Consider the following 27,699-nt stretch of genomic DNA (forward strand, 5'->3'; position numbering starts at 1 on the left):
TTACACACACCTACCTATTATTTTGTGTGAAATTGTGAAAGCTCAAAAAGAAAAATATGGGATTCCACTTCCTTAATGGAAGCTACATCATTGAACGCTCATTTGAAGGGATCACTGGAGGATGTAATCTGCCCCTACATGCTCATTCATTTACCTTACGAACATGCAAATGGTGGAGATGCATCAAGCCACAGCCCTGCAGACCCACCTCTCACTAACCATCTCTCACTAAACACCCCCTCTCACTAACCACCTCTCACTAAACATCCCCTCTCAGTAACCACCTTTCACTAAACACCCCCTCTCACTAAACACCCCCTCACTAACCACCTCTCACTAAACACCACCTCTCACTAAACACCCCCCACTAACCACCTCTCACTAAACACCCCCTCTCACTAACCACCTCTCGCTAAACACCCCCTCTCACTAACCACCTCTCACTAAACACCACCTTTCACTAAACACCCTCTCTAACTAAACATACCCTCTCACTAACCACCTCTCACTAACCACCTCTCACTAAACACCCCCCCTCAATAACCACCTCTCACTAAACACCACCTCTCACTAACCACCTATGGCTATTAGTTTGTTACATTGTTTGTTGTCAAGGTCTCTCTAATTATCTGTCAACACTAAAGCAGTTTCTATGACATCAACTAGGCAGCCAACATCAAAATGAATGTCCTAGGACATAAATATCCGGATATCATCAATAATCCAAAAAGTGTTCTCTTCTTATATGTCTGTTGTTAATCATGTATATTAGATATGAGCATTTTTTTAATAGTGAACCATTAATGCCATTTCTCTCTCTCTCCCTCTCTCTCTCCCTCTCTCTCTATATATATTTATATATACACTGCTCAAAACAATTAAGGGAACATGTAATCATCACAGTTTAACAATAAGTTAAGTAAACTTCAGGGATATCAATCTGTCCAGTTAGGAAGCATAAGCGATTGTTAATCGCTTATCGCTAATCACCTATTTTGGTGCAAATTGAAAGTGACAACAGGTGCACTGTAGAGGCAACAGCAAGACAACCCCAAAAAGGGAATGGTTTTGCATGTGGTGGCCACAGACAATTACTCTTGCCTTATCCTTCCTAACTGATTCTTCCATAGTTTTTCCACATGATGTATGATTTTTGTAAGCATTGTATTTAGACTTGAGATAATTTAACTTGGACTTAACTAAAAGAAATGTGACAAAACATCTCAAGGTTGGAATGGGAACTTATACCGTGTCCAAGTGGATACTACTACTACATACAAGTAATTTGGCATCAACAAAGAACATAAAAATGACCTTGAAACAATAGATGTCATTCATTCATCTTCCTGCTTCTGCTGATGTTTAATGGGACCTTAATGGAAGGTACATTTTAAAAGCTTACGCACTTTTAATTTGGAAAGTAGCAGTATGCATGTTGTGTGTATTCCACACGATCAGGGAAAATAAGTCTCCTCATTGAAAAGGCCACAAGAAACCTATAGTGAGGCAATGACATGAACATGAAGTCATTTGAAATGTAGTGCATACGTCGTTATGTAAAACAGACGTCTGTATGAGTAACACAAAGATGCCATTACATAGCCTTTTGAGTAACTAAAGCATCAGCAATAATACTTTTCTTATTACAAATTCTTAATATTTTATTGAGTGGCAAGAAGCTTGCATTAACTAACGGTTATATGAACCTTGCCTTGGCCATTCCAAAATGTTGCATTGGTTCATCGTCAGCCACTCTGTTGTAGACTTGCTTGTGTATTTTTTTTATAATTTTCTTGCTTCAAAATCAAGGTGTGTTTCAGGTTAATCTCACATATAGATTATATTATGTTTCCTTTAGAATTCAGAATGAAGGATTCCTTCAATGATTGCAAGATGTTGTGGGCTGGAAGAAGTCTGAAACACATTTTACAACCACCATGATATGGGATTAATAATTCAAAATGTTTTTCCCAAACACAATGGGACCCATGCTGTTGTAAAAGCTAACTGTAGTTGTCCAATTGTATATACCTATAAAGATTCATTCAGACTCCTGAAAGTGGTCTATGGACAAATTTGTTAAAAATGGATGTCCGGTGATAGGAAGATTTATGTATTTTTCCGTAGCTAAAACTACCGGGCTACTATTTGCATTTAGAGACTACAAAAAACTTGGTGATTAAAGTATGTTTGAGAAGCCATTTCTGAAAATGCAATGAAAATGCATCCACTGTAAAGAGGTATGTACAGTAATTACACACCTACCTATTATTTTGTGTGGAATTGTGAAAGCTCAAAAAGAAAAATGTGGGATTTCACTTCCTTAATGAAAGCTACATCATTAAATGCTCACTTGAAGGGATCACTGGAGGATGTAATCTGCCCCTACATGCTCATTCATTTACCTTCAAGAATCAGCTTCAACACTCAGCTTCAAGAATTGGGTCACATTTGCTTGAGATAATCTTAATGGAGCACTGCTTATATATTCTGTTTGACTTTTCCAATGAACCGTGAACTTCGTGTCAGTAAGAAGTTTTGTATTTTTTAAAGGTGTGCCTTGGCCTGCCCACAATTACAGGCCACTCTAAAATGTGCAGTTCCATCACACAGCACAATGCCACAAGTTTTGAGGGAGCGTGTAATAGGCATGCTGACTGCAGGAATGTCCACCAGAGCTGTTGCCTGTGAATTGAATGTTAATTTCTCTAGCATAAGCTGTCTCCAAAGTTGTTTCAGAAATTTGGCAGTACATCCAACCGGCCTGAAAACCGCTTACCACGTGTAACCACACCAACCCAGGACCTCCACATCCAGCATCTTCACCTCCAAGATCGTCTGAGACCAGCCATCCGGACAGCTACTGCCGCAACAGTTGGTTTGCATAACCAAAGAATTTCTGCTCAAACTGTAAGAAAGCGTCTCAGGGAAGCTCATCTGCATGCTCGTCGTCCTCATCGGGGTCTCGACCAGACTGCAGTTTGTCATCGTAACCGACTTGAGTGGGCAAATGCTCACATTCGATGGCGTCTGGCACTTTGGAGAGGTGTTCTCTTCACGGATGAATCCCGGTTTTCAGTGTACAGGGCAGATGGGGTCGTGTGGGTGAGCAGTTTGCTGATGTGTGGCCCATGGTTGCAGTGGGGTTATGGTATGGGCAGGCGTGTGTCATGGACAACGAACACAGGTGCATTTTATTGATGCCATTTTGAATGCACAGAGATACCGTGACGAGATCCTGAGGCCCATTGTTGTGCCATTCATCCACTACCATCACCTCATGTTGCAGCATGATAATGCACGGTCCCATGTTGCAAGGATCTGTACACAATTCCTGAAAGCTGAAAAAATCCCAGTTCTTGCATGGCCAGTGTTGGCTTATGGCTCTTTTGTAGAACAATAAAGGACCCAAGTCAGGGGGAGAAGCGTTCCTTGTTGTTCATTCACAAAATATAGTACATGTCTTTCTTAGATGTTCTGCCTTCTTCCGATCTCTCTCTTCATGGTCTTTCCAGATGTCTCTGTGCTTCTCCAAATGTCTTTGTCTTTAACAGCATATATATACTAGACAAACCTATAGCACAATGGCTATCTTCCAATCATATTAGTGCAATGTATGTTCCACCCTCCCTCTGTTCCTTGGACCCATACAGGAATGTATGAACAAACCATTTGGGGATGTGTGGGATAATGAACACCACATGTCCACCAATTGACCTTTGTACAGTTTCCAAGCAAGGAAAGAAAATGGCACATATCTTGCAAAGTTAGTACTCTGTGTTGTGTCCTCTAAAAAAAGTATATCAGGAAAAAGACATGCTTTCTCACAATTCCCCCCTATGACATTAAAGCACTACATTTACATGTCATAACAACAAGTCTGTAAAGAATAAGAACACTACCCATGTAAAAATAAGAGAAGAAAAACAGTTACTAATAATACAAATAATAAAGCGAGCTAATTCATCTCACATCCTAATGACGTAAGAGGTACACTTGCGGTTACCAATATATGCATATTAAAATTAGAGAGAGACGGTGGGAGTGATGGTACTCTTTTCCTTTACAACACAATCCTGTGAGGGAGAACGTCGTTGGTCAGCACAGGTATCACAGTCACCTTGGGCACACTGAAGCTGATACGGACACGGCCTGTACTCGTGTAGGTCCCGTGGGAGCATGCGCCTTACTTTGAGTGACAGACACCTGTCGACAGCACACTTGGCAAGTGTTATTAAGATAAAAAAGACCAACACTGCAACCACCACTGGCATAATCATGGTCAGCAGAGAACCTCCCAATTTACCAAAACTAGATGACAACCATGTAGAAAAACCTAAATCCAACAACTACTCTGGTTAATCGTCCTGGCAAATTGTAGGGAAAGGGCCAAAAATGTATTAATACCATGATGACCATCCTCGTGTCTATGTGCATCAATGTTTGGGACTAGAGCACCACCACACTGTACCACCAGGAAACACAAAGAAACAATTAACATGAACATCGTGATCTATATACCTCAGTAGTGTAAGAATCTACTTCCCTAGTGGCTAACTAATTCCTAACTAGTATTAAATCCAACACAAATATCAATCACAATGGTTCTATATGGCACATAACAATTGTGAAGAATTCTTCTTCCTGTCCGTTGGTCAATTAGGATGGTCTTGATGCTGATCCCATATGTCACTTTACCTGTGTAGAGTCAGGAAAGACAAAAAGAACAAAGAGAGAAAGTGAGAGTATGGGTGTTTCTATGAAAAAGGTAGATAATCAGCCTCAATTTTGCTAAATGACGGTTGCAGTGGTTGCATAAAAATTTATCAGATTCTGATCCCTTTCTATGCATCTTCACCCGAGATGGGCCCCCGGTTGCCTATTGCAACTGGTTCTGTAGTCTCAAGGCTCTGCTCTTCGTCATGTTGTACCACTTTGCAATGAGTAACATGTATCCACCTTGGTTTACCCTGTACCTTCACTGCTGATCTAGTGACAAGTAAAACTTGGTAAGGGCCTTCCCACTTAGCTCCTAATGTCTCTGTAAGGTGTTTCTTTATCATTACCCATTGTCCTGGCACTACATTATGTCCTCCCTCGGGGGTTGTTCCCCACGCTTCCTTGACCTGTTTGTCTGCCTCTGCTACTGATTCTGACAGTTGCATACAGTAATTAAGCATAGTATCACTCATGATGTGTATATCTGCTTTTCTCAGGTCTAGCATGCCTGGTAGTGACATAGGCCTGCCTGTGACAACCTCAAACGGACTTAACCCTGTAGTCTTGCTGTGTGTAGCTCTTATACTGCACAAGACGGTAGGCAGCGCGTCAGGCCACGCTATCCCTTCTTGATGCATTTTTGCTTGTCTGCTCTTCACAACCTGGTTTTGGCGTTCCACATGACCACTTGATTGTGGATGGTAAGGGCAATGTAGTCGCCAGTCTATGCCCAGGAGGTGGGCTACCTCCTGACACACTTTCCCAGTAAAGTGAGTTCCTTGATTAGAGTCCAATTGTTCCGGTAATCCCCATCTGGGAATTATTTCACGGATCAGAACTTTTGCTGTGTGCTGTGCTGTCCCTTTCTTGGTAGGATAAGCCTCCACCCATTGTGATAAACGGTCAACAATTACCAACACGTCTTCAAATCCTTTACTCTTAGGCAGAGTGATGTAGTCAAGCTGTAAGTGTCTGAAGGGTCCTGGCGGGGCAGGTGCCCGACGTGTCTGAGCTTTCACTTTTCCCTTTGTATTGTTTCCCATACAGATGTTGTAGTTTGCTACGATAGTTCCAGCTTCCTTCCGCACACCAGTGTTCCACCATTTTCCAACGAAACGGTAGATTATTTTGTCAACGCCAACATGTCCCAAAGAGTGAATCTGAGTTATTAGGTATGGGAGGAGTGCGTTTGGTGCTACCCACCTAAGGTTGTATTTCCACACACCTTCTTTGTTGAGTTTGCATCCTGCAGACATCCATTCCCATACTTCATCTTTTGGTGCATTGTTCTGCATTTCTTTGATGTGTTGGAGAGTGTCCACTGTATATCTATTCATGAGTCTGGGTGATAGTGGTGTCCGCTTGGCAGCTGCCTTCGCAGCCCTATCCGCCAGATCATTGCCTTTGTTCTCTTCTGTGAGAATCTTGCCATGTGCTTTTGTTTTCATGATTGCAACTTGAACTGGTAACTGGAGAGCTTCCAGTAGTGCCATTACTTCTGGCCCATTCTTCACGGGAGCCCCCAGTGATGTCATGAATCCTCTATTCTTCCAGATTTTTCCAAAATCATGTGTGACGCCAAATGCATACCTTGAATCAGTGTAGATGTTCGCTGTTTTCCCTTCAGCCTGTTTACATGCTTCTGTCAGAGCCACTAGCTCTTCCACTTGTGCTTATGTTCCTGCTGGTAAAACACCAGATGCCACTACATCATTTGATGTAGTAACTGCCCATCCCGCCTTCCTCTCTCCCCCCTCCACAATGCTGGAACCGTCAGTATAGAAAACAAGTTCAGGATTCACAAGAGGATGGACTTTCGTGAATTCATCACAGAGCTGGTCCAAAACCAACTCACAACAGTCGTGTTCATTCAATGTGGAATCAGGCTGGAGCATCAAGGTGGCAGGATTAGAGGGTGTACCATGCTGTATGCTGACATTAGGCGCCTCTAAGACTGTGGACCATTTGTTCCAGTGTGCAGCTGTAACTTGTGCAGCTCGGTTCATAGTCAAGAGAGTGTGCACAGCATGTGGGCATTTGATGATAAGCTGTTGGTCAAGAACAAGAGGTGATACCAGGGATACAGCAATGTAGGTTGCCTGCATAGCTCTCAGACAAGGACCCCAGCCTAAGGCTACATCATCCAATTTCTTAAAGTAGTAACCCACAGGCTTTTGGCGATCTCCATGGTCTTGTGTCAGAACTGATGTCATGTAGCCATCTTTTTCAGCCACAAAAAGGGTGAATGGCTGTCCTGAGTCAGGAATGCCCAGAGCAGGCACTGACAACAGTGCCATCTTGAGTTTGACAAAGGCATCTTTCTGTTGTTCCGTGAACTGAACTGGATCTTATGAGTCAGGGTCACCCTTCAGGAGATCATTGAGGGGTTGTGCTATTTCAGCAAACGAATCCACCCAACATCTGTTGTAGTTACACAGGCCCATGAAAGAACGTACATCTTTAATGGTAGTGGGTTCCTTTGCAGCTTGGATGGCCGCAGTGCAACTTTGAGTCATTTCCCGCTTCCCCTGTGAGACTAGCTGCCCTAGATAGGTGACCTGTGGCTGCATGATTTGTGCTTTGTCAGGGCTGGCCTTGTGACCTTTTGCATGTAAATGGTCCAGCAGTGTTCGGAGGTCCTGTGAATGTGTCATCTCATCTTCAGATGCCAGTAGGATGTCGTCTACATATTGTATGACAACTGAGGACATTGGAGGCAAGTCTTGTAGATGCTTCCGCAACGCCTGATGGTATATGGAGGGGCTATTGTGTAGACCCTGCGGTAGGCGTGTCCATTGATACTGCTGACCGTCTACAGTAAAGGCAAGCCACGGTCTGACATCAGGATGTAATGGTACTGACCAAAAGCCATTAGCCATGTCAATCACAGAAAAAACAGAGTGTTCAGGTGACAGTGAGGTGAAAATAGTAGATGTGTCTGCCACCAGTGGGGTGAGTTTGGAAATGGTTTCATTTGCGTTCCTGTAGTTTACAGTCACACGCCATGCACCTGTTGGTTTTTTCACCGGCCAGACCGGGCTATTCGATGCAGAATGTGTCTTTTCCACAACACCCATGTTATGTAAATCTCCAATAACTACCTTGGTTGCAGCCATGGCTTCTTTACTGATAGGGTATTGTTTTGTGCAAGGCGGTGCTTCACCTGTAAGGCGTACAGGGTCCATATCCAATTTACCACACTCATTCTTTTTGGTGGTCCATATAGGGTGGTCTTTCAAATTTGTTGTTTCAACCTTTCTGATTCGCCATGTCACCTTTCCTTCATTGATGTCCAATGTGGAGTCCAGTTTCATGATAACATCAAGGCCCAAGATAGGCTGATCAAACGGACCAACCCATATCTCAGCATCAATCGTCATTGGACCAATAGAAAATGATAATGGTTCAGTTTGTTGCATGTCTGTTCCCCCCCCCCCCACACACACACCCGTAGCTTTCATCTTCTTGTCGTTGTACACAGGATGTATGTGTTTTACATAGGATGTGGGCATCACAGTAACTTCAGCTCCTGTGTCCACTAAAAAATCAATTGGGTAGTTGTTTACCAGCATATTCACATATATCCCATCAGACTTCATGTGTACTCCAGCAGAGATGAGCCGTAAGAGGGGGTCCGTTAGTTTCCCTCCACCGCTTCCAGCAACCTTTGCTGTTGCTCATGAGAGAGTTCTTTAAATTTTTGCATTAACATTGTGTCATTAGGATTGTTGTCCTTTTTCCAAGTACCTTGGTTTGACCCGGCCTTGGCCCTTTTGTTCTTCTTATAACAATCCTGTTCCCTGTGGCCAGGGATTCCACAGTAGTAACACGCCCCTTGTATCTTACTTGGTCGGTTTTTAATTGCTTTAGATGCGTTTTCTACCTGCATCAATCTGATGACAGGTGGCCCAGTGACATTGTGTTGATTCATGTCTCTATCCAGTCTTGCTAAAGCATCAGCTGTTTCTCCATATGTAGCTTTATCCCAGTTTTTAGTAGTAGCAACATATGTTTTTCTCAGATCTTCATGTATGGATTGCATCAATTGATGAAGAATAGCGCCGTTTTTTATGTCAGTGAGCGCATCATCATCCTCCACTCCAGGTAAACCACTGTGTCTGATCACAACAGCCCTAAATCGTTCTTCAAAATCTAAGAATGATTCCTTTGGCTTTTGAACACATCTGGTTATCTCTCCCCAATTTGTGGTGACATTGGTCAAGTCTTTGACATATGCCTGTACTGCCTTCCATCCACTTCTATTATCTTGGCCGTCCTCACCTAATACAGTAACAACCTTGTCTTGTAACAGAATGGATTCACGGTTTGTCAAAACAAACCCGAGGAGTTGCACTCCATCCATGGGATGCAAATTGTAGATTGTCTTGTAGCGTTTAATAGCATCCCATGTCTTCATTCCCACCTCACGGGAATGTTTTAAATGTTTAGACCATTCATCAAGTTGTTTTGGTTCAGCAGGGTTATGATAGGTCATTAAAACCTTCTTTCCCCCTTTGTCTGGTCTCACTAACTTGGACTTCAGAGGTCTGACATTTATTTCGTCATCATTAGAATCATCATCTGAGTCTAAAGAGTCCCAACCAGGGAGGTCACTCCATGTCGGATCCCAGATACCTGATGCCTTGGCTGCTTTTTTCATTTCAGCTTGAGGGTACAATGAGGAGGGGGTTATTTTAACTGAGGGAGGAGCCACTTTGTCCACTCTCTCTCCCTTCAGCTTGTTCAGTTCCTCCTCGTTTTTCTGCTTCTGTTCAGCCAACGCCCTAACATTTTCTTTCTCCTTTCTCACAGCTTTTTCATGGTTATCTTTAAGAAATGTATCATTCCTTTTCCTTATCTCTGATAATACAATCAACGACCAGCGTGTTTTTTGTAATCCATCAGACATTCTCTGAATTTTTCCCCATGTTTTCTGTATATCAGAAAGATTCCATAAATTATCTTTTCCTGGAACAATAGCATATTTTTTCAATATCTCTTGGAGACACTCATCTAATTTCAGGCTTTTTTTTTTATGTCATCAGCTAATGATTTAGTGATTTCCTCAATTGTAATATTAGTCGGGGCTGCAGTCCCCTTTTTTTCTAATGTAGTTTTTTCAATTAAAGACGTCATTTCTTCTCTTCACCTTACTTGTACAAGATTATTATTGCAATTACTACACACGTGTCAACCTGCTATCCAAATAACAAGGACTCCTAGATGAATAACGAAGCTTTGCACTAAACAGTGGCCTATATTAGGACTCTCGGCACCAACTGTTGGCTTATGGCTCTTTTGTAGAACAATAAAGGATCCAAGTCAGGGGGAGAAGCGTTCCTTGTTGTTCATTCACAAAATATAGTACATATCTTTCTTAGATGTTCTGCCTTCTTCCGATCTCTCTCTTCGTGGTCTTTCCAGATGTCTCTGTGCTTCTCCAAATGTCTTTGTCTTTAACAGCATATATATACTAGACAAACCTATAGCACAATGGCTATCTTCCAATCATATTAGTGCAATGTATGTTCCACCCTCCCTCTGTTCCTTGGACCCATACAGGAATGTATGCAAGGAAAGAAAATGGCACATATCTTGCAAAGTTAGTACTCTGTGTTGTGTCTTCTAACAAAAGTATATCAGGAAAAAGACATGCTTTCTCACACCAGCATACTCACTGGATATATCACCCATTGAGCATGTTTGGGATGCTCTGGATCGGCGTATACGACAGCGTGTTCCAGATCCTGCCAATATCCAGCAACTTCGCACAGCCATTGAAGAGGAGTGGACCAACATTCCACAGGCCACAATCAACAACCTGATAAACTCTATGCGAAGGAGATGTGTTGCACTGCGTGAGCCAAATGATGGTCACACCAGATACTGACTGGTTTTCGGACCCCCCCCAATACAGTGAAACTGCACATTTTAGAGTGGCCTTTTATTGTGGCCAGCCTAAGGCACACCTGTGCAATAATCATGCTGTTTAATCAGCATCTTGATATGCCACACGTGTGAGGTGGATGGATTAATTTGGCAAAAGAAGAAGTGCTCACTAACACAGATTTAGACAGATTTTTGAACAATATTTGAGAGAAATAGGCCTTTTGTGTACATAGAGAAAGTCTTAGATCTTTGAGTTCAACTCATGATAAATAGGGGCAAAAATAATAGTGTTGCGTTTATAATTTTGTTCAGTGTATATTGCCTTAAACATTTCAATGATGGCTTTTATTGTGATAAAGAAAATGTGTGTACTGCCAGCATAATATCCTGCAGTTAGGGGACAATAACTGACTTCTTCGTCATGTAAAAAGACGAGAGAATCGTGTAGCCAGCGAAGTGTTTGTCTATCCTGAACAAATCCTAATATCCACCAGAACTGTTTTATTTTAGGCATCCTATTCGTAGTTACTGAAGGTTGTCGCTAGCAAAGCTATTGTCTGTCCTGAACACATCCTGAGGCATAATATGTTTCAACAGTGACGGGAGGTGAACGCGGCCCTTGTTCTATAACCCACGTCCCTAACCACCACGCTATTCAACACGGGTCAAGTTAAGAAGTTTAGATGTGATGAAAATGTTGACGAAAAAAAGAAATCACAGAGAAAATATATTGACTGATATACTGACTTATTTAGGGGGGGCTAATTCATATTAATATAAAGACCCCTAAAATAAGCCTAATGTTTCTAATCATTATGCTTTTGCTTTAACAATAACATATAATTAGCTTTTGACTACAATTCAAAATTATTTTTACGAATGTTTTTGAAAAGAAAGTTAGTTAGTGCTGCCAGCATAATATCCTGCTGCTAGCAGAATGCTAATTTAGGCTTCCTAACATATTAAGGAATCCACATGGTAAATTTTCTAGAACCTTTCTTTTGGTCAAAAAGGCCTTTATTGATGCATTAATAATCAATATATTCATTATATTAAGTTATATAATTTAAATATTGAAATTCAATAATGATAATAGATGCTTTGAATTGGATGTATATTGATGAAATAATAGATGGTCTAATTTGGTCAAATAAGTCTTATTTGCAGATCATGAAATCTTCTTTGGTGGATGTTACATTCATTTGTAAATTGGGTTTTCTGTTTACACATTGTAATACACATTTGTAAATTGTGGTCTGCACCTTTGCAATAATTTAGAAGCAATTCTATCTCCATAAATTTGGCCTGCACAAATTGATCATTAACACGGTTTTTCATCCATACAATTTCAATGTCATTTTCAGTAATGTTAATAGACACAGCCATCTAACAGAATGACATGCATCAAGTTTTGGGTGTGGATGACAATTATTGAAAATATTATTTAAGATATACATAATAAAAGTGAATATAATAGATGTATTGATTATTCATTAATTAAGAACTTTTGACCAAACAAATGTCATAGAATATTATAGATTAGCGTGATCTACGACGATTTTGTTTTGGTTATAAAATAAATTATAATAATACACGTATCAGCAGACTTTTCAGCACTCAGGCAGTTCACTCTTTTACCCCAGTCCCTAAATACGGAAGGGAGCATGGGGAGGTTCATCTCGATTGTTAAATATTTCACCTCGGTCTTTTACCAGTGCATTCAGGAAATAATAGTATAATCATTTTTAAGAACTTCTCTACGATCACTCAGGGAAAGAAGAAGAACCTGACATTGATGCTTTTGCTGATTGTTACCAATAGAAAGGTAAGCAAATAACCAGGTTAATAATTTATTATGTGGTCTTGAATACTTGCTGTAATAACTTCCTGATTGACTTGTCAAATCGTGAACTTCACATGATTTTGTCTTCATTGTTGATTTTAGCTTTCCACGTGATATCTATGTAAAATTCGAAAGCTTTTTAAATGATTGAGAATGGTCATGTGGGTGTTTCCATAAAATGTGTGCTTTTTGATCTTTTAATTATTTTAGGTAATGTAACAGTTAACAATCAAACGCTGTAATATTATTTTAAGTGTTTCACACATTCTACAGTATTTTTCAATCCACTATAATAACATTGTTTGCAATTATTCTATTTCTAATCTGTCTACCTTATACAATATTCCATTTTAAATGTGCAAATGATTTCCACCAAACAAACATAGAAAAAGGCTATTAAAAAGGGTGGGCCAATATCAGCGGAATATGTAACATATTATATACGTCAATCTATGATAGTTGAATTCGTATAATGTCCTGTTATGTTAGGGAACATTACAATGCGACTCTATAGCATATGTAACAAATTAGCAAAAACGTATTATATTATGTTACAAATGCTATTGAAATTAGTAATCACTTGCAAATTTCCCCCAAAAACACTGTAAGCTTAGTTAAGCTAAGGGGTAAGGTTAGGCATCACAGTGCTGGGGTTAAGGTTAAAGTTACATTTTAAAGCACTTTCCTCGCCATGGATTTCAACCATTGTAGTGAGGTTTGCAGATGTTTCCACCCATCCACCATCCCTGACCACAAAGCCCTTCCAAACTGTAAATGCACTGACCCCTGCCACATAGAAGCTGGTCTGTACTGTAACATAATAATAGTGAGTGCATACATTTTGGTCCACCAGATGAAGAATCACAGAAGCTTTTTAAGATGATTATTTAATGTGATTCGAAATACCCCTTTTGTAAGCTCAATGCTGTAACAATAAAAAAATTATATTGTTTTATTTTGTGAAACTATACTTTTCAAATGTATGTACTGTATTTTAAAGAAACATTACACCTCTAATAGCCATATAATAGTTTGTCTACTTTGTATTAGCTGGGGAGCTTCTGTTGGTTTTAATATATTTTTGTATGTATTCTTTGTCATCTTCTGTAGCACTGAACAGTTCCCAAAACCTCTCAATGATGATTTCCACGGCCATAAAATCCATGTTGAAGGAGGCAGATAATGAGGGATGCCTGATACCCCTTTCTAGTCTGAATGACAACTCAGGCAAACTGAGTCTCCTCTCAGTCATTGTCAAGATCAGGCCCAGAAAGGAATGGTTCTGGCAGAAACCCAAATACCGATCTAGAGGCTTTACCCTCAGTGATGTGCTGGAACCTGGAGTCGCCGAAGACCCACCATTAACCCCATGTAACCATCAAACCAGCTTTTGATTAAACCTTTGTATTCTCTTTGTACAACCACATTTCCATAATAGGTGGGACGCTGTGTAAAATGGAAATAAAAACAGAATGCAAAGATTTCAAAGATCAGTTAAACCCTATATTCAATAGAAAAAAGTACAAAGACAACATATCAGATATTGAAGCTAAAAAATCTAATTGTTCCTTGAAAAATATATGCCCAATTAGGTGAATTGGTCAGTAACACGATTGCATATAAAAAGAGCATCCCAGAGAGGATGAGTCTTTCAGAAGCAAAGATGGGGAGGGGTTCACCACTCTGTGAAAGACTGTGCAGGCAAATGGTACAACGATATAAGAACTTTTCTCAGCGTAAAATTGCAAAGAGTTTAGGGATCTCATCATTTACAGGTACATAATATATTTAAAACATTCAGAGCATCCGGAAACACTACTGCCTTCTCTGGGCCTGAGCTCATTCAAGATGGACTTAGGTGAAGTGGAAAACTGTCTTGTGGTGCATTAGTGCACATGGCACAGGGCACGTATTACAATAGCATGGCTTCATAGTAAAAGAGGCTGGGTGCTAAACTGGCCTGCCTGCATTCCAGACCTGTCACACATTGAAAACATTTGGCGCATTATGAAATGAAAAACACGAAAGGAGACCCTAAACTGTTGAGCAGCTGAATGTTGATGAAAGAAGAGGAGATTGAACACAATGGTAAACATGCCCCTGACCCAACTTGAAAATGTGTTACTGGCATCAAATTCTAAATGGGCATATATTTTTGATATGTTGTTTTTGTACTATTTTCAGTTAAATATGGGGATTAAATGATTTGCAAATCATTGCATTCTGTTTTTATTTGCATTTTACTCAGGGTTCCAACATTGTTGGAAACAGGGTTGTATTAAAAACACTCTAGCTTATTGTTTCTCTGCTTTCTGACAGTTGGATATTATTCATGCTACTAAAATATGTTGGCATGGAGTGTCTAATTGTTATAGACTTGGTGACCCCAAGATTCAAAATGCACAAGATCTAGCAACTTCTGTGAATGTATTTACCTTTCTAACCATGCTCCTAAATGTGACTTTTTGTTGTTAACAAGGGGTCCAACAGTTGTGTTTGCATAATGTATTTGTGTTTGCATTGATATATTTGGGATATAACTGATAATGATTCACCTACCCTCAGCTTTCAAGAACACTGACTTTGTGGATTACAAAGGGATATTTGGTGACAAAATGAAAGCAGACGGAACGGTGGATGGGTTGGTTGCCAGTTTCAATTTTAACCTGGGCGTGGACTGCTGTTATGAACGAGAGACATCTTTTGGCAGACTGAAGAAAGAAGAAGTAGAGGTGAAGAAGATAGTACAACATTCAAAGGACAAGTGAGTTGCCCTAGACTATACACATATTAAATACAATGGCAATCTTTACCAGCTCCTGCTGCCTGTTTTTGTTCTGTGGTAATTACTCAATTACAGTGGCTTTCAGACATTTTCATTTTTCTAGTGTGGGGAAAAGGCTTTGAAATGCTGTTTTAGCAAATACACAACAATCCACCTACAACAGATTAACTATGAGATGTTAGCTTTCTTATCACTTAATGTGTTATGCAACATTTAGCATTATTCCTTTACCCTAACACAGTCTGTGTATATATAGTGAGGAAAAAATATATTTGATCCCCTGCTGATTTTGTACGTTTGCCCGCCAACAAAGAAATTCAGTCTATAATTTTAATGGAAGGTTTATTTGAACAGTGAGAAACAGATTAACAACAAAGAAATCCAGAAAAACCCGTCAAAAATGTTATAAATTGATTTGCATTTTAATGAGTGAAATAAGTATTCCACCCCTCTGCAAATCACGACTTAGTACTTGGTGGCAAAACCCTTGTTGGCAATCACAGAGGTCAGACGTTTCTTGTATTTGGCCACCAGGTTTGCACACATCTCAGGAGGGATTTTGTCCCACTCCTCTTTGCAGATCTTCTGCAAGTCATTAAGGTTTTGAGTCTGATGTTTGGCAACTCAAATCTTCAGCTCCCTCCACAGATTTTCTAGGGGATTAAGGGCTGGAGACTGGCTAGGCCACTCCAGGACCTTAATGTGCTAGGCCACTCCTTTGTTGCCTTGGCCGTGTGTTCATGGCCCCGTCCACCGTCCCTTTGATGCTGTGAAATTGTCCTGTCCTCATAGCACAAAAACACCCCCAAAGCATAATGTTTCCACCTTCATGTTTGACGGTGGGGATGGTGTTCTCGGGTTCAGATGTTCATTGGTTCAAGGCCTGTACATGTGCTTTCTTGAGCAGGGGGACCATTTCTTTGTCAGTGGGCAAATGTACAAAATCAGAAGAAAAAAAAAAAAAAATATCCCTCACTGTATATATATACACACACAAAAGATTAAGAGACCACTGCACCTTTTTCTTTCCTTTCCAAAAAGTCGAAAAGGAAGGTTACAAGTGAGGAACAGAAGGGTTCAAATTAAGAGACCACTACAAATTGAATGCTTCTGTTCCTCACTGAAAACTTTCCTTTTCAACATTTTGGAAAGGAAAGAAAAGGTGCAGTGGTCTCTTAATTTTTTCCAGAGCTGTTTATACACAATCCTGTTTCCAAAAAAGGGACATTGCATATAATGTAAATAAAAACAAAATGCAATGATGTGCAAATCGTTTAAACGCTATATTTAATAGAAGGTACACTGAACAAAATTATAAATGCAACACTTTTGTTTTTGCCCCCATTTGTCATGAGCTGAACTCAAATATCTAATACTTTTTCTATGTACACAAAAGGCCTATTTCTCTCAAATATTGTTCACAAATCTGTCTAAATCTGTGTTAGTGAGCACTTCTCCTTTGCCGAGATAATCCATCCACCTCACAGGTGTGGCATATCAAGATGCTGATGAGTCCTCTAACAAAAGTATATCAGGAAAAAGACATGCTTTCTCACACCAGCATACTCACTGGATATATCACCCATTGAGCATGTTTGGGATGCTCTGGATCGGCGTATACGACAGCGTGTTCCAGATCCTGCCAATATCCAGCAACTTCGCACAGCCATTGAAGAGGAGTGGACCAACATTCCACAGGCCACAATCAACAACCTGATCAACTCTATGCGAAGGAGATGTGTTGCACTGCGTGAGCCAAATGATGGTCACACCAGATACAGACTGGTTTTCGGACCCCCCCCAATGCAGTGAAACTGCACATTTTAGAGTGGCCTTTTATTGTGGCCAGCCTAAGGCACACCTGTGCAATAATCATGCTGTTTAATCAGCATCTTGATATGCCACACGTGTGAGGTGGATTAATTTGGCAAAAGAAGAAGTGCTCACTAACACAGATTTAGACAGATTTGTGAACAATATTTGAGAGAAATAGGCCTTTTGTGTACAAGTCTTAGATCTTAGATCTTTGAGTTCAGCTCATGATAAATGGGGGCAAAAACGAGTGTTGCATTTAAAAGTTTGTTCAGTGTAGTACAAAGAAAGATTAGGAATACATTTCACTTTCAAAACTACAGCAATTGGTCACCTCAGTTCCCAAAGACTTACAGAATATTGTTAAGAGGTGATGCAACACAATGATAAACATGCCCCAGTCCCAACCTTTTTTAAACGTGTTGGGACTGGGGCATATATATTACCCACTCCACAGTTTCTCATTCATTTGGCTCTTTTGCAGACTTCTGAACATGACCCACCCTTGGATCCGGCAGGCCTGTGCAAAGCCCAGAGCAGTTTTATGCATCTTGACAGAGAGGATTATGACAACAGACGCTTGCCACTTCAAATTCAATGTTAAGAAAATCGGCGATATAGGAGCCAAAGAGTGCCTCCCATCAAACCCAAGCACCACTGTGAAGGTGGGACCAAAGATTGTGTTCTACTAAAGCAGACCTGAGCAATAAGTCCTACAGGACAGATCAGGCATGATTACTTTATTTCTAAGTAAGAAGGTTTTTATTTATCAGAAAATGTTTTTATTTATCAACTAAAAAGATTTATTTATTTTTGTATATATTGTTGTAGTTTCCAGTGTATATGTATCCCCAATGTATTTTATTTTAGAAATATCATAATTTGAGATATATAATGTATTTTTACAGTGAACTACAAGTGTTAAGTAAGCCCATTGTGTTTCTTTGTATTGAAGCAGATTTTAATGTCACTTTGGAATCTCTTGTGTGGTGACTTACAGTACATGTGGGCCACAACAATGATGGAATTTTTATGTACATTTTTTTTCTAGAGTTTCTAGTTACATAAAATAGCACTATGGCACTAGTACTGCAACAAACAACTACATTTCAGAATTATATAATGGAAGCCTTAGATAAGAAACTGCACTGTTTCTGCAGTAATTTACGACCTGGAAGGTTCATGCAAGAACGCTTGGCAAATGAACAAAATTATGCTTCATTTGTCATACATGCAGAGACTACTTAAGTGATTCTTCAACAGAGAAAGTATGCAAGTCTGTACAGGCATGAGGATTCCATATAGCTTCTCAATCTTAACAGAGCAATAGCAAAATACATACAACACCAAACATGAATATCTAATATTTAAGATGCTGGCACAGTGCTTCAGTCAGAATGAAAGGACAACTTTCAGTTGTTTTCTCTCATTCACTGAGATTTTTGTCACTCGAGTGCCAGGAGCTTCAGAGGGTGGTGTGGCCAGCTGAATCCTTCACTTGGGCCAAACACCCTGGCATTGATGACCACACCAGAGGATGACACAAACAATAGTGTAAGGGCCCTGCCAGTAAATCTATAGCTTATGCTCTGTTTTAATGCATAGCATGTAGTACCATGTAGTAGCAGTACCTCAAATCTTCAACCATACAGGACATACTGGACATGCAGGACATACAGTGGATATGAAAAGTCTGTTAAAATACCAGGTTCTTATGATGTAAAAGAGTGAGACATTATAGGTCACATTAAAGGTGGAAAAAGTTCTGACATGATTTATCTTTGTCTCAATCTTTTACATCACACAAACCTGGCATTTTAACAGGGGTGTGTAGACTTTTTATATCCACTGTATATGACATATTGGACATATTGGTCCTACTGGACATAATGGAAATATCAGACAAAGGACATATTGAACATCATGGACATATTGGATATATAGGACATGCAGGACACATTGTACATGTAGGATATATAGGACATATTGGACATACAGGACATAAAGGAAATCCTGGACATATACTGGCCACAAAGTCATGGTTGAATTACTTCCATAAACTTTAGAAAATTCCCATACTTCAGAAATAAATAATTGCCTCTGCTGAGATTTCTGGAGAACTTCAACAGAATTTTGCCACACCTTCACAAGGCAGTTGCCAACAAAGGAATGAGTGATTGTTATTGAAATCCGGATGATGTTTTGAGCAAGATGGATTTGTGATTTAACTGTAACAATAATTTCAGCAAGTGCAAAGTATTTTTTTACTACATGATTTTTGAAATTAATTAATGATGTATGTGATTAATTAATTAATGTTCAAAAAGGATAATAAAAACATACAAATGTTCAACCTGAAGACAGAGCATGCCGGGAACATTTTCATTTTATACTTAAAAAAATAAATGAGGGTTTACTGGTTACACAAGCTGTTTCTGCCAGACTTCCCTTACTGATTGTAAATTCTCTTCACAGACATCTATGAGTCAGAAAGTCCATAAGGAGAAAGACGGAAAAGTGGATCTGAAGATTCCTGAACATACTGTCATTGCCTTTGGTGTGATTGAACTCAAGGTCCAACGCAATGGAAAGTTTGGTGAGGAAAACACGGTTTATCAATGTTATTTTCCAGTCTAGCTGAGAAGGTTTCTGGGCTTGCTCAGACAAAATAATTGTGCCACGTACTGAAAAGGTCAAATCTACGACATTGTCAGCAATAAACAATATAACAGGAGAACACAATATTCCAATGGTATAACCTATTTTTTTATATTTGTAATTCTGTCTTTGTTCTGAACTTCTTATTTATGTTCTGTATCAAAATATGATATTTATTTCGGGACTCCTGTGGAGTTCCCTCAGATAGAGTGGGGCAAAAAAGTATTTAGTCAGCCACCAGTTGTGCAACTTCTCCCACTTAAAAAGATGAAAAAGGCCTGTAATTTTCATCATTGGTAAACTTCAACTATGAGAGACAAAATGAGAAAAAATATCCAGAAAATCACATTGTAGGATTCTTAATGAATTTATTGGTAAATTCCTATGTAAAATAAATATTTGGTCACTTACAAACAAGAAAGATTTCTGGCTCTCACAGACCTGTAACTTCTTCTTTATGAGGCTCCTCTGTCCTCCACTCGTTACCTGTATTAATGGCACCTGTTTGAACTTGTTATCAGTATAAAAGACACCTTTCCACAACCTCAAACAGTCACACTCCAAACTCCACTATGGCCAAGACCAAAGAGCTGTCAAAGGACACCAGAAACAAAATTGTAGACCTGCACCAGGCTGGGAAGACTGAATCTGCAATAGGTAAGCAGCTTGGTGTGAAGAAATCAACTGTGGGAACAATAATAAGAAAATGGAAGACATACAAGACCACTGAGAATCTCCCTCGATCTGGGGCTCCACGAAAGATCTCACCCCGTGGGGTCAAAATGATCTCAAGAACGGTGAGCAAAAATCCCAAAACCACACGGGGGGACCTAGTGAATGACCTGCAGAGAGCTGGGACCATAGTAACAAAGGCTACCATCAGTAACACACTACGCCGCCAGGGACTCAAATCCTGCAGTGCCAGACGTGTCCCCCTGCTTAAGCCAGTACATGTCCAGTCCCTTCTGAGGTTTGCTAGAGAGCATTTTGGATGGTCCAGAAGAGGATTGGGAGAATGTCATATGGTCAGATGAAACCAAAATAGAACTTTTTGGTAAAAACTCAACTCGTCGTGTTTGGAGGAGAAAGAATGCTGAGTTGCATCCAAAGAACACCATACCAACTGTGAAGCATGGGGGTGGAAAAATCATGCTTTGGGGCTGTTTTTCTGCAAAGGGACCAGGACGACTGATCCGTGTAGAGGAAAGAATGAATGGGGCCATATTTCGTGAGATTTTGAGTGAAAACCTCCTTCCATCAGCAAGGGCATTGAAGATGAAACATGGCTGGGTCTTTCAGCATGACAATGATCCCAAACACACCGCCCGGACAACGAAGGAGTGGCTTCGTAAGAAGCATTTCAAGGTCCTGGAGTGGCCTAGCCAGTCACCAGATCTCAACCCCATAGAACATCTTTGGAGGGAGTTGAATGTCTGTGTTGCCCAGCAACAGCCCCAAAACATCACTGCTCTAGAGGAGATCTGTATGGAGGAATGGGCCGAAATACCAGCAACAGTGTGTGAAAACCTTGTGAAGACTTACAGAAAACTTTTGACCTCTGTCATTGCCAACAAAGGGTATATAACAAAGTATTGAGATAAACTTTTGTTAATGACCAAATACTTATTTTCCACCTTAATTTACCAATAAATTCATTAAAAATCCTACAATGTGTATTTCTTCTCATTTTGTCTCTCATAGTTGAAGTGTACCTATGATGAAAATTACAGGCCTCTCTCATCTTTTTAAGTGGGAGAACTTGCACAATTGGTGGCTGACTAAATACCTTTTTGCCCCGCTGTATATAAGTGATGGCTAATTAGCAAATCTTGGGATAGCTGACAAGGTATATGTATTTCTCACTGATTCAGTTATCAGATGTATACGTTTGGCCCCAGCACAGAACTATGATAGGCCTCGTGTTATACTGTGGCTAGTTAGACAATCAAAGTGTACTGTACTACTTGCCAAATTATACTTCAAAAGGAGAACATGTTGTGATATTATTTACACACCTCCAAGCACAGAGGAGTTGATGAAAGAAGAGTAATGTCCTTAGTAGTGTAGTACAATGGCTTGCAAGCCAGCAAGTGGAATTAGCCAAAAACCATCAGTCAGCTGCAGGCAAACCACAAAAATAGGAAAAGATATATAACAATAAACAACAATTTAATTCCTGTTGAAAATAGAACATGCTTATCATATTGTCCAGGTAGTTACCTTCCCCGAATCTCTGTTACATTATCCGTACCACATGGCAAATTCAGGTTCCGGGACCTCCCGGTTTACGCACTGTCTGAAGCCCAGGACGTGTTGCTGCTGTGTTTGGTAATGCATACACGGAATTTAATGAAATACTAAAGGGACATACTAAAGGTAGAAACCAAGTCCAGTAAAGTAACCTGCTAGTTTATATGTTCGGTACTGTATCGTTTACAGCCACTGTATCTGCCTGCGTGTGACTCACTGTTTATTATTGCTTCTCTTGCCTGCAGTCCTGTGCCTCTTATCTAACAAAGGGGGCTTTGAAAAAGAGTCAGATACTGGATTTGAACATGATGCAGTTATGGGAGCTAACAACCCCTTGAATCTGAGCAACGGTAATATTACCCGTTGAGGGCAGTGTCTTCATTTATCTGTCCAGTGTATAACTACCACACTGGTGACATTGTCAACGTTTTGTCTTTTGTTTTTCTGTTAGAACTAGAGAAACTGAGTGATCACTTCCAGCTGCTGTCAGTTCTGCCGACTGAGACACGCTCCAACCTGCTTCAGCTCCTCAGAAACACAATGAAGAACAGAGAGGAAGTCAGTGTTCTGGAGAGTGTGGTGAGTGAGATGTACAGAAACAATCATTAATATGTTGATATCACACTAACTGAGAACACATATACACACATAACATACAGACACACATTACACCGACACTAAATATTTATTTTTACACACTATGAACACTAAATATGTCCTGCTGTTGTCATTATTATTATGAGGGTTATAATTAGCACTGTTCTTAGTGTTCTCTTCTTTCTGTCACTAATCTCATTTGTCATTATTTTGATGTTTGCTCATGTAGCATTGTGTGTGGTTTGTTGTGTAATGTGCCTTGTGTATTCTATTACGCAACCATTAAAAACTATAAACTTTGTCACTGTCATCTTCAAGTATACAAACAACAAAGGATATCTGGTCTGAGATAATATCATTGCACTACAAGGTGCCTCAAGTATTCATTTTTCATGTATTAAAATCAGCAATATACAATGTACCAACGCAGACACCTCTAATGGCAGATTTATTTATTCAGGGAGACACACTGAGTGTGAATGAATTCCAAATTGCCAGTGTGCCCTGAACATAAGATGTAAAAGTAGAAAATCACTGAAGTAATGAGAAAAGGACTGGAGCAGTGGTTTAACAACAAATAAAAAAATGTTGCTCTATCAAAAACAGAGACCACAAGCAGTCTCTGAAAGTGACATAAGGTTCTTAAACTTGAGCACTCCCTGCAGGTCAATCCTCTTGTCTGGGGCGTAATAACTAAAAGCAGTTCTACCTGGCTCTGAAGCCACCCTGGGTGTATCCAGCATTAAGCACTCACTGTTGTTTTAGATTAGATTATTAGATTCAACGTTATTGTCATTGAACAGCATGAGTACAGTACAACAAAAGGCAGTTAGCATCTAACCAGAAGTGCAAATGGAAGAGGGCAGAAATGTACAAGTATTAAGTAAAGTGTTTGTTACAAGTGGAATGTGTAGATGTGCAATGAAGGCAAATACAGTGCAAAGTAAATGTATGTACAAGTGGGAAATGAATAGATGTGCGATGAGACAAATGCAAGTACAAATGGCAATTCTGACTGTACAATCGAGAAATTTGGAGGTGCAAGGTGGCAGGGACAACTGAAACACAGGGATAGGAGAAATTAGGTTCTCAAACAACTGAGAACTTACTTATAGCAGTGTCAGCGTCCAGTAGTACAAGGGAGTAGTGCAGATGTCCTTGAGAGGCGGTACTAAGCAGTGTCCTCAGAAAGTGCTGCCGCTGCTGTGCCTTTTTTTTACCAGGGCTGAGGTAGATGTTGCGGGTCCAGGAGAGGTCTTCGCAGCTGTGGACACTCTGGAATGGAGCCTCTAGACTTACCTGTAATCCACAATGAGATCCTTTGGGCACAATGAGGGCAAGGTTGTTGTCAGCGCACCATGCCGTCAGGCACTTGACCTCCTCCCTGTGGGCTGACTCGTCATTGTCACTGATCAGGCCTACCACCGTGGTGTCGTCTGTAAACTTGGCGATGGTGTTGGAACTGTGTACAGTCATAGGTGAAGTGGAAGTACAGGAGTTATTCATGGTTCAAGTTGCATGAGTGAAGTCACCTTCACTCATGCAACTATGGTAGTTTCATCCATAAGGCTCTGAACACAATATAAGATTTTGTCTTCTTCCATACAGTGAGGCCCATCCTACAAAAGACCGGAAAGTTGTGTCATACATTCAAAATTATCTGCTGGAACATCTCACGACTAATTAGGTTAATTGGCAACAGGTCCATCCCAGAGAGGACGAGTCTTCCAGAGGTAAAGATAGGAAGGGGTTCACCTTTCTGTGAAAGACTGACCAGGCAAATAATGTAAGTATAATGTTTAAGAATAATGTTTCACAACGTAAAATTGCATAGAGTTTAGAGATCATAATCTATGGTATATAATACCATTAAAAGATTCAGAGAACACAGAGAACTCTCTGTACACACGGGACAAGGCCAAAAACGAATATTAGATGGACGTGATTTTCAGGCCCTCAAGGGGGAACTGCATTAAATACAGACACTATTCTGTAGTGGACATTACTGCATGGGCTCAGGAACACTTCTGAAAACTGTTGTCTGTGAACACAGTTTGTCGTTGCATAAAAAAATGCAAGTTAAAACTCTACCATGCAAAGAAGAAACCATATAAACAAGATCCATAAATGCAGCCACATTCCCTGGGCCTGAGCTCATTTAAGATGAACTGAGGCAAAGTGGGAAACTGTTCTCTGGCCTGACAGAAATTATTTTGGGGAATCATGGACGCTGTGTCCTCCGGGCTAAAAAGAAAAGGGACCATCCTGCTTGTAATCAGTTCCAAAGCCAGCATCCGTGATGGTATGGGGGTGCATTAGTGCACATGGCGTGGGTGACTTACACATCTGTGAAGGCATCATTAATGCTGAACATTATACAAAGGTTTGGAGCAACATATGCTGCCATCCAGACAGCGTCTTTTTCAGGGAAGGCCTTGCTTATTTCAGCAAGACAATCCCAAACCACATTCTGCACTAGTAGTGATTTCTGTAGTGGCCAAGTTTACTGAGTGAGCAGTACCCTACCGTATCATCAGCATAAAAATCTATTTTTCTCCAGGTTTTTCAAGTTCCCTGATATTTACCTGAGGAGGTACCAAAGTAGAACACTGAGTTTAAATGTATTTCCTAGCGATTACGATTTTACACCGTCTGTCATTAGTCTGAGTTCTACTATGGAGATCATTCTTGAACCATAGCAAAGCCTTTTAAGTTAATTAGTTATATTCTGCTCACCTGTGTACTGCCCTCACCTGTTTCTGTTCTCCTCGTTAGTCTGTGTATTTTATTCAGTCCTTTTCTCCTTGTCCTTGTCGATCATTGTTATATTGTTGCATTCCTGCATGTGTCTTTTTGTCGTTCAGTGTATTATGGTTCCTTGTATTTCCAGCACACGGTGCTCAGTGGTGGTTGTTGTTCAGCCCTTCGACCCTGCTCTGGCCTTCCGCCTCCACGCCTGGACGTGATACACATTAGCTGATTTTAATACGTTTGTTTTTAATCATATTAGCTGATTTAAATACGTGTCCAAATACCAATTGTTCATGCATGGCTTTCACCCAGATTATCTGTTGGATTCTTAAATGAACTTCCTCTGTCTCCTTCTGTCCTTGTCACAGCTGGATCAGATGTGTGACGGTGAGACTCCAGACCTGGGTGATCTGAGAGAGTCAGTGAGGAAGACCGTCCAGGCCGTAGTGGATCTTGTGGATCAAATCGTCGGGGATGACAAAGAGTTCAGATCCTCACTTCTCAGTGCCGTCCACCTCATTGTCAGCGCCATGGACGGTATAATATGAAGCATTTTTCACAGGATCCTACAGTCATCGTAGTTTTATTATTTACACGTACGTCTCCGGAAAAGATTAAGAGCCCACTGCACCTTCTTTCCTTTCCAAAAAAGTCAAAAGGAAGTGAGGAATAGGAGAGTTAAAATTAAGAGAGTGGTCTCTTAATTTTTTCCGGAGATGTATGTTCACTAGTGTGATTAAATATTTGCAATCTTAACCCCTTAGAAATGACAGATGCAGGACTCTCAGAGTTGGAATCCTGTTGCAGTCCTCCAGTCTTAGAGGCCCTACAGATCCTGGTTAGTTCACACCAACTTGATTGAGCCTCCAGTCCTGCATAGTCTTTTATAGAAGTTAATAATAATAATGATATCTCAAAATGCTAAGATAGTTTCTCAAAATGTTGACTTACTTGTTTATTACTTATCTCAAGATTTATCTATTGTGTTTTATACTGTTTCCACATGGAAGGAATGTTCTTTCATAGACTTTGCCTGTTCTTGTCCTCCAGGTCCAGTGTGTGGCAGCAGGGAGTGGAGAGACCCTCTCTCTGACAGATGCAGGTCTGACTGTTCTGACTGAGGAGGAGGTGTATGGAAAAGCACAGAGTCTCTTTGACCTCTCTAACGTGATACTGAAGAGAGAGGAGGACACACTGAAGACAGAGATGAAGGACCAGCCTGGAAACCTTCCTCTTGTTATGAGTATTGCTGTGAAAGGTCTGGCCTCTTTAGTGTAGAGAGAAAAGAGTATGTTAGGCTGGGAATCCCTAACCAGCCCCTAGCACCTATTGAGTTGCTCTGAGTGCCCTCCATTTTCACGTGTTGCTGTAGAAACTCAAATGATCACATCCAGAGATCAACTAACCCATCAACTTCAGCACAAAATCATGATTTAAATAATGAATTTCATTGTCCACTTATAAATATTAGAACAAGCATTACATTTAAATGTACAACCTTCTGTTTTTTTAGAGGAAATCAACCTTAGTAACAGTTAATACTTTTTATATAGGGCATTATTTAATCTTATATTGGTTTCAAATTTTAAAACCTGAATAAATGTCATGTACAGTAATTACACACACCTACCTATTATTTTGTGTGAAATTGTGATAGCTCAAAAAGAAAAATGAACGCTCACTTGAAGGGATCATTGGAGGATGTAATCAGCCCCTACATGCTCATTCATTTACCTTACGAACATGCAAATGGAGGGCCGAAAGGGATGGGATGGGGTTTACTTGGTATTTCGTCACATATTATATCAAAAACAAAAAGTGTATTATACAGCTCTGGAAAGAAGAGACCACTCCTAATTTTTCTTAAATCAGATCTCTACATGTATGGCAGCCATGCCATTCCAGTGTCTGTTAAATACCAACACAGGCACACCTCATTTTACTTAATGAGGTACTGATTAGTTAATTTAATGAGGAAAAGTATAAAACCACTGCTGTGGTCATCACTATCCTCTTGTATTAGGACCAATTGGATGGCAAAAACAGTGCAAGTAGTACCTCAAAGGTCATTTGACTAATTTTTACTATTCAGCATGACAAAAGAGTTACAAAAAGAATGGCAGCTGGGGTGAAGTGCACAGCAAGGACAGTTCGAAACAGGCTCCTAGGGGCAGGGCTGAAGTTGTGCAAAGCTAGAAGAAAGCCCTTCATCAATGAGAAGCAAAGAAGAGCCAGGCTGAAGTTAGCAAAAGACCACAAGGATTGGACCGTAGAGGAATGGAGTAAGGTCATCTCTGACACGTAAAATGTTCAGCTTTGCCAAACACCTGGTCATCTAATGGTTAGACGGATGCTTCAGCAAGGCTGGAATTGGGCAGATTTGTCTTTGTGAAGG

The 27,699-nt window shown here is 40.2% G+C and overlaps 1 protein-coding gene across 2 annotated transcripts; it reads left to right on the top strand.

Moving 5' to 3' along the window:
• The first annotated feature begins 12,267 nt into the window (after window positions 1-12,267).
• LOC105018777 (gasdermin-E-like) lies at window positions 12,268-27,175 on the top strand. 2 transcript variants are annotated; one of them, XM_010884482.3, is made up of 10 exons: window positions 12,268-12,433; window positions 13,562-13,822; window positions 15,017-15,215; window positions 17,533-17,713; window positions 19,524-19,644; window positions 22,202-22,306; window positions 22,408-22,535; window positions 25,673-25,841; window positions 26,069-26,142; window positions 26,355-27,175. In XM_010884482.3, the coding sequence occupies exons 2-10, from the start codon at window positions 13,588-13,590 to the stop codon at window positions 26,580-26,582; spliced, it is 1,440 nt and encodes a 479-aa protein (XP_010882784.2). In that variant the 5' UTR covers window positions 12,268-12,433; window positions 13,562-13,587; the 3' UTR covers window positions 26,583-27,175. The 2 variants fall into 2 exon arrangements, with proteins under 2 accessions (XP_010882784.2, XP_019896711.2); XM_020041152.2 differs by lacking the exon at window positions 22,202-22,306.
• Window positions 27,176-27,699: the final 524 nt, after the last annotated feature.

Source organism: Esox lucius, chromosome 20 (genome assembly GCF_011004845.1).
Source record: "Esox lucius isolate fEsoLuc1 chromosome 20, fEsoLuc1.pri, whole genome shotgun sequence".
Lineage (NCBI taxonomy): Eukaryota > Metazoa > Chordata > Actinopteri > Esociformes > Esocidae > Esox > Esox lucius.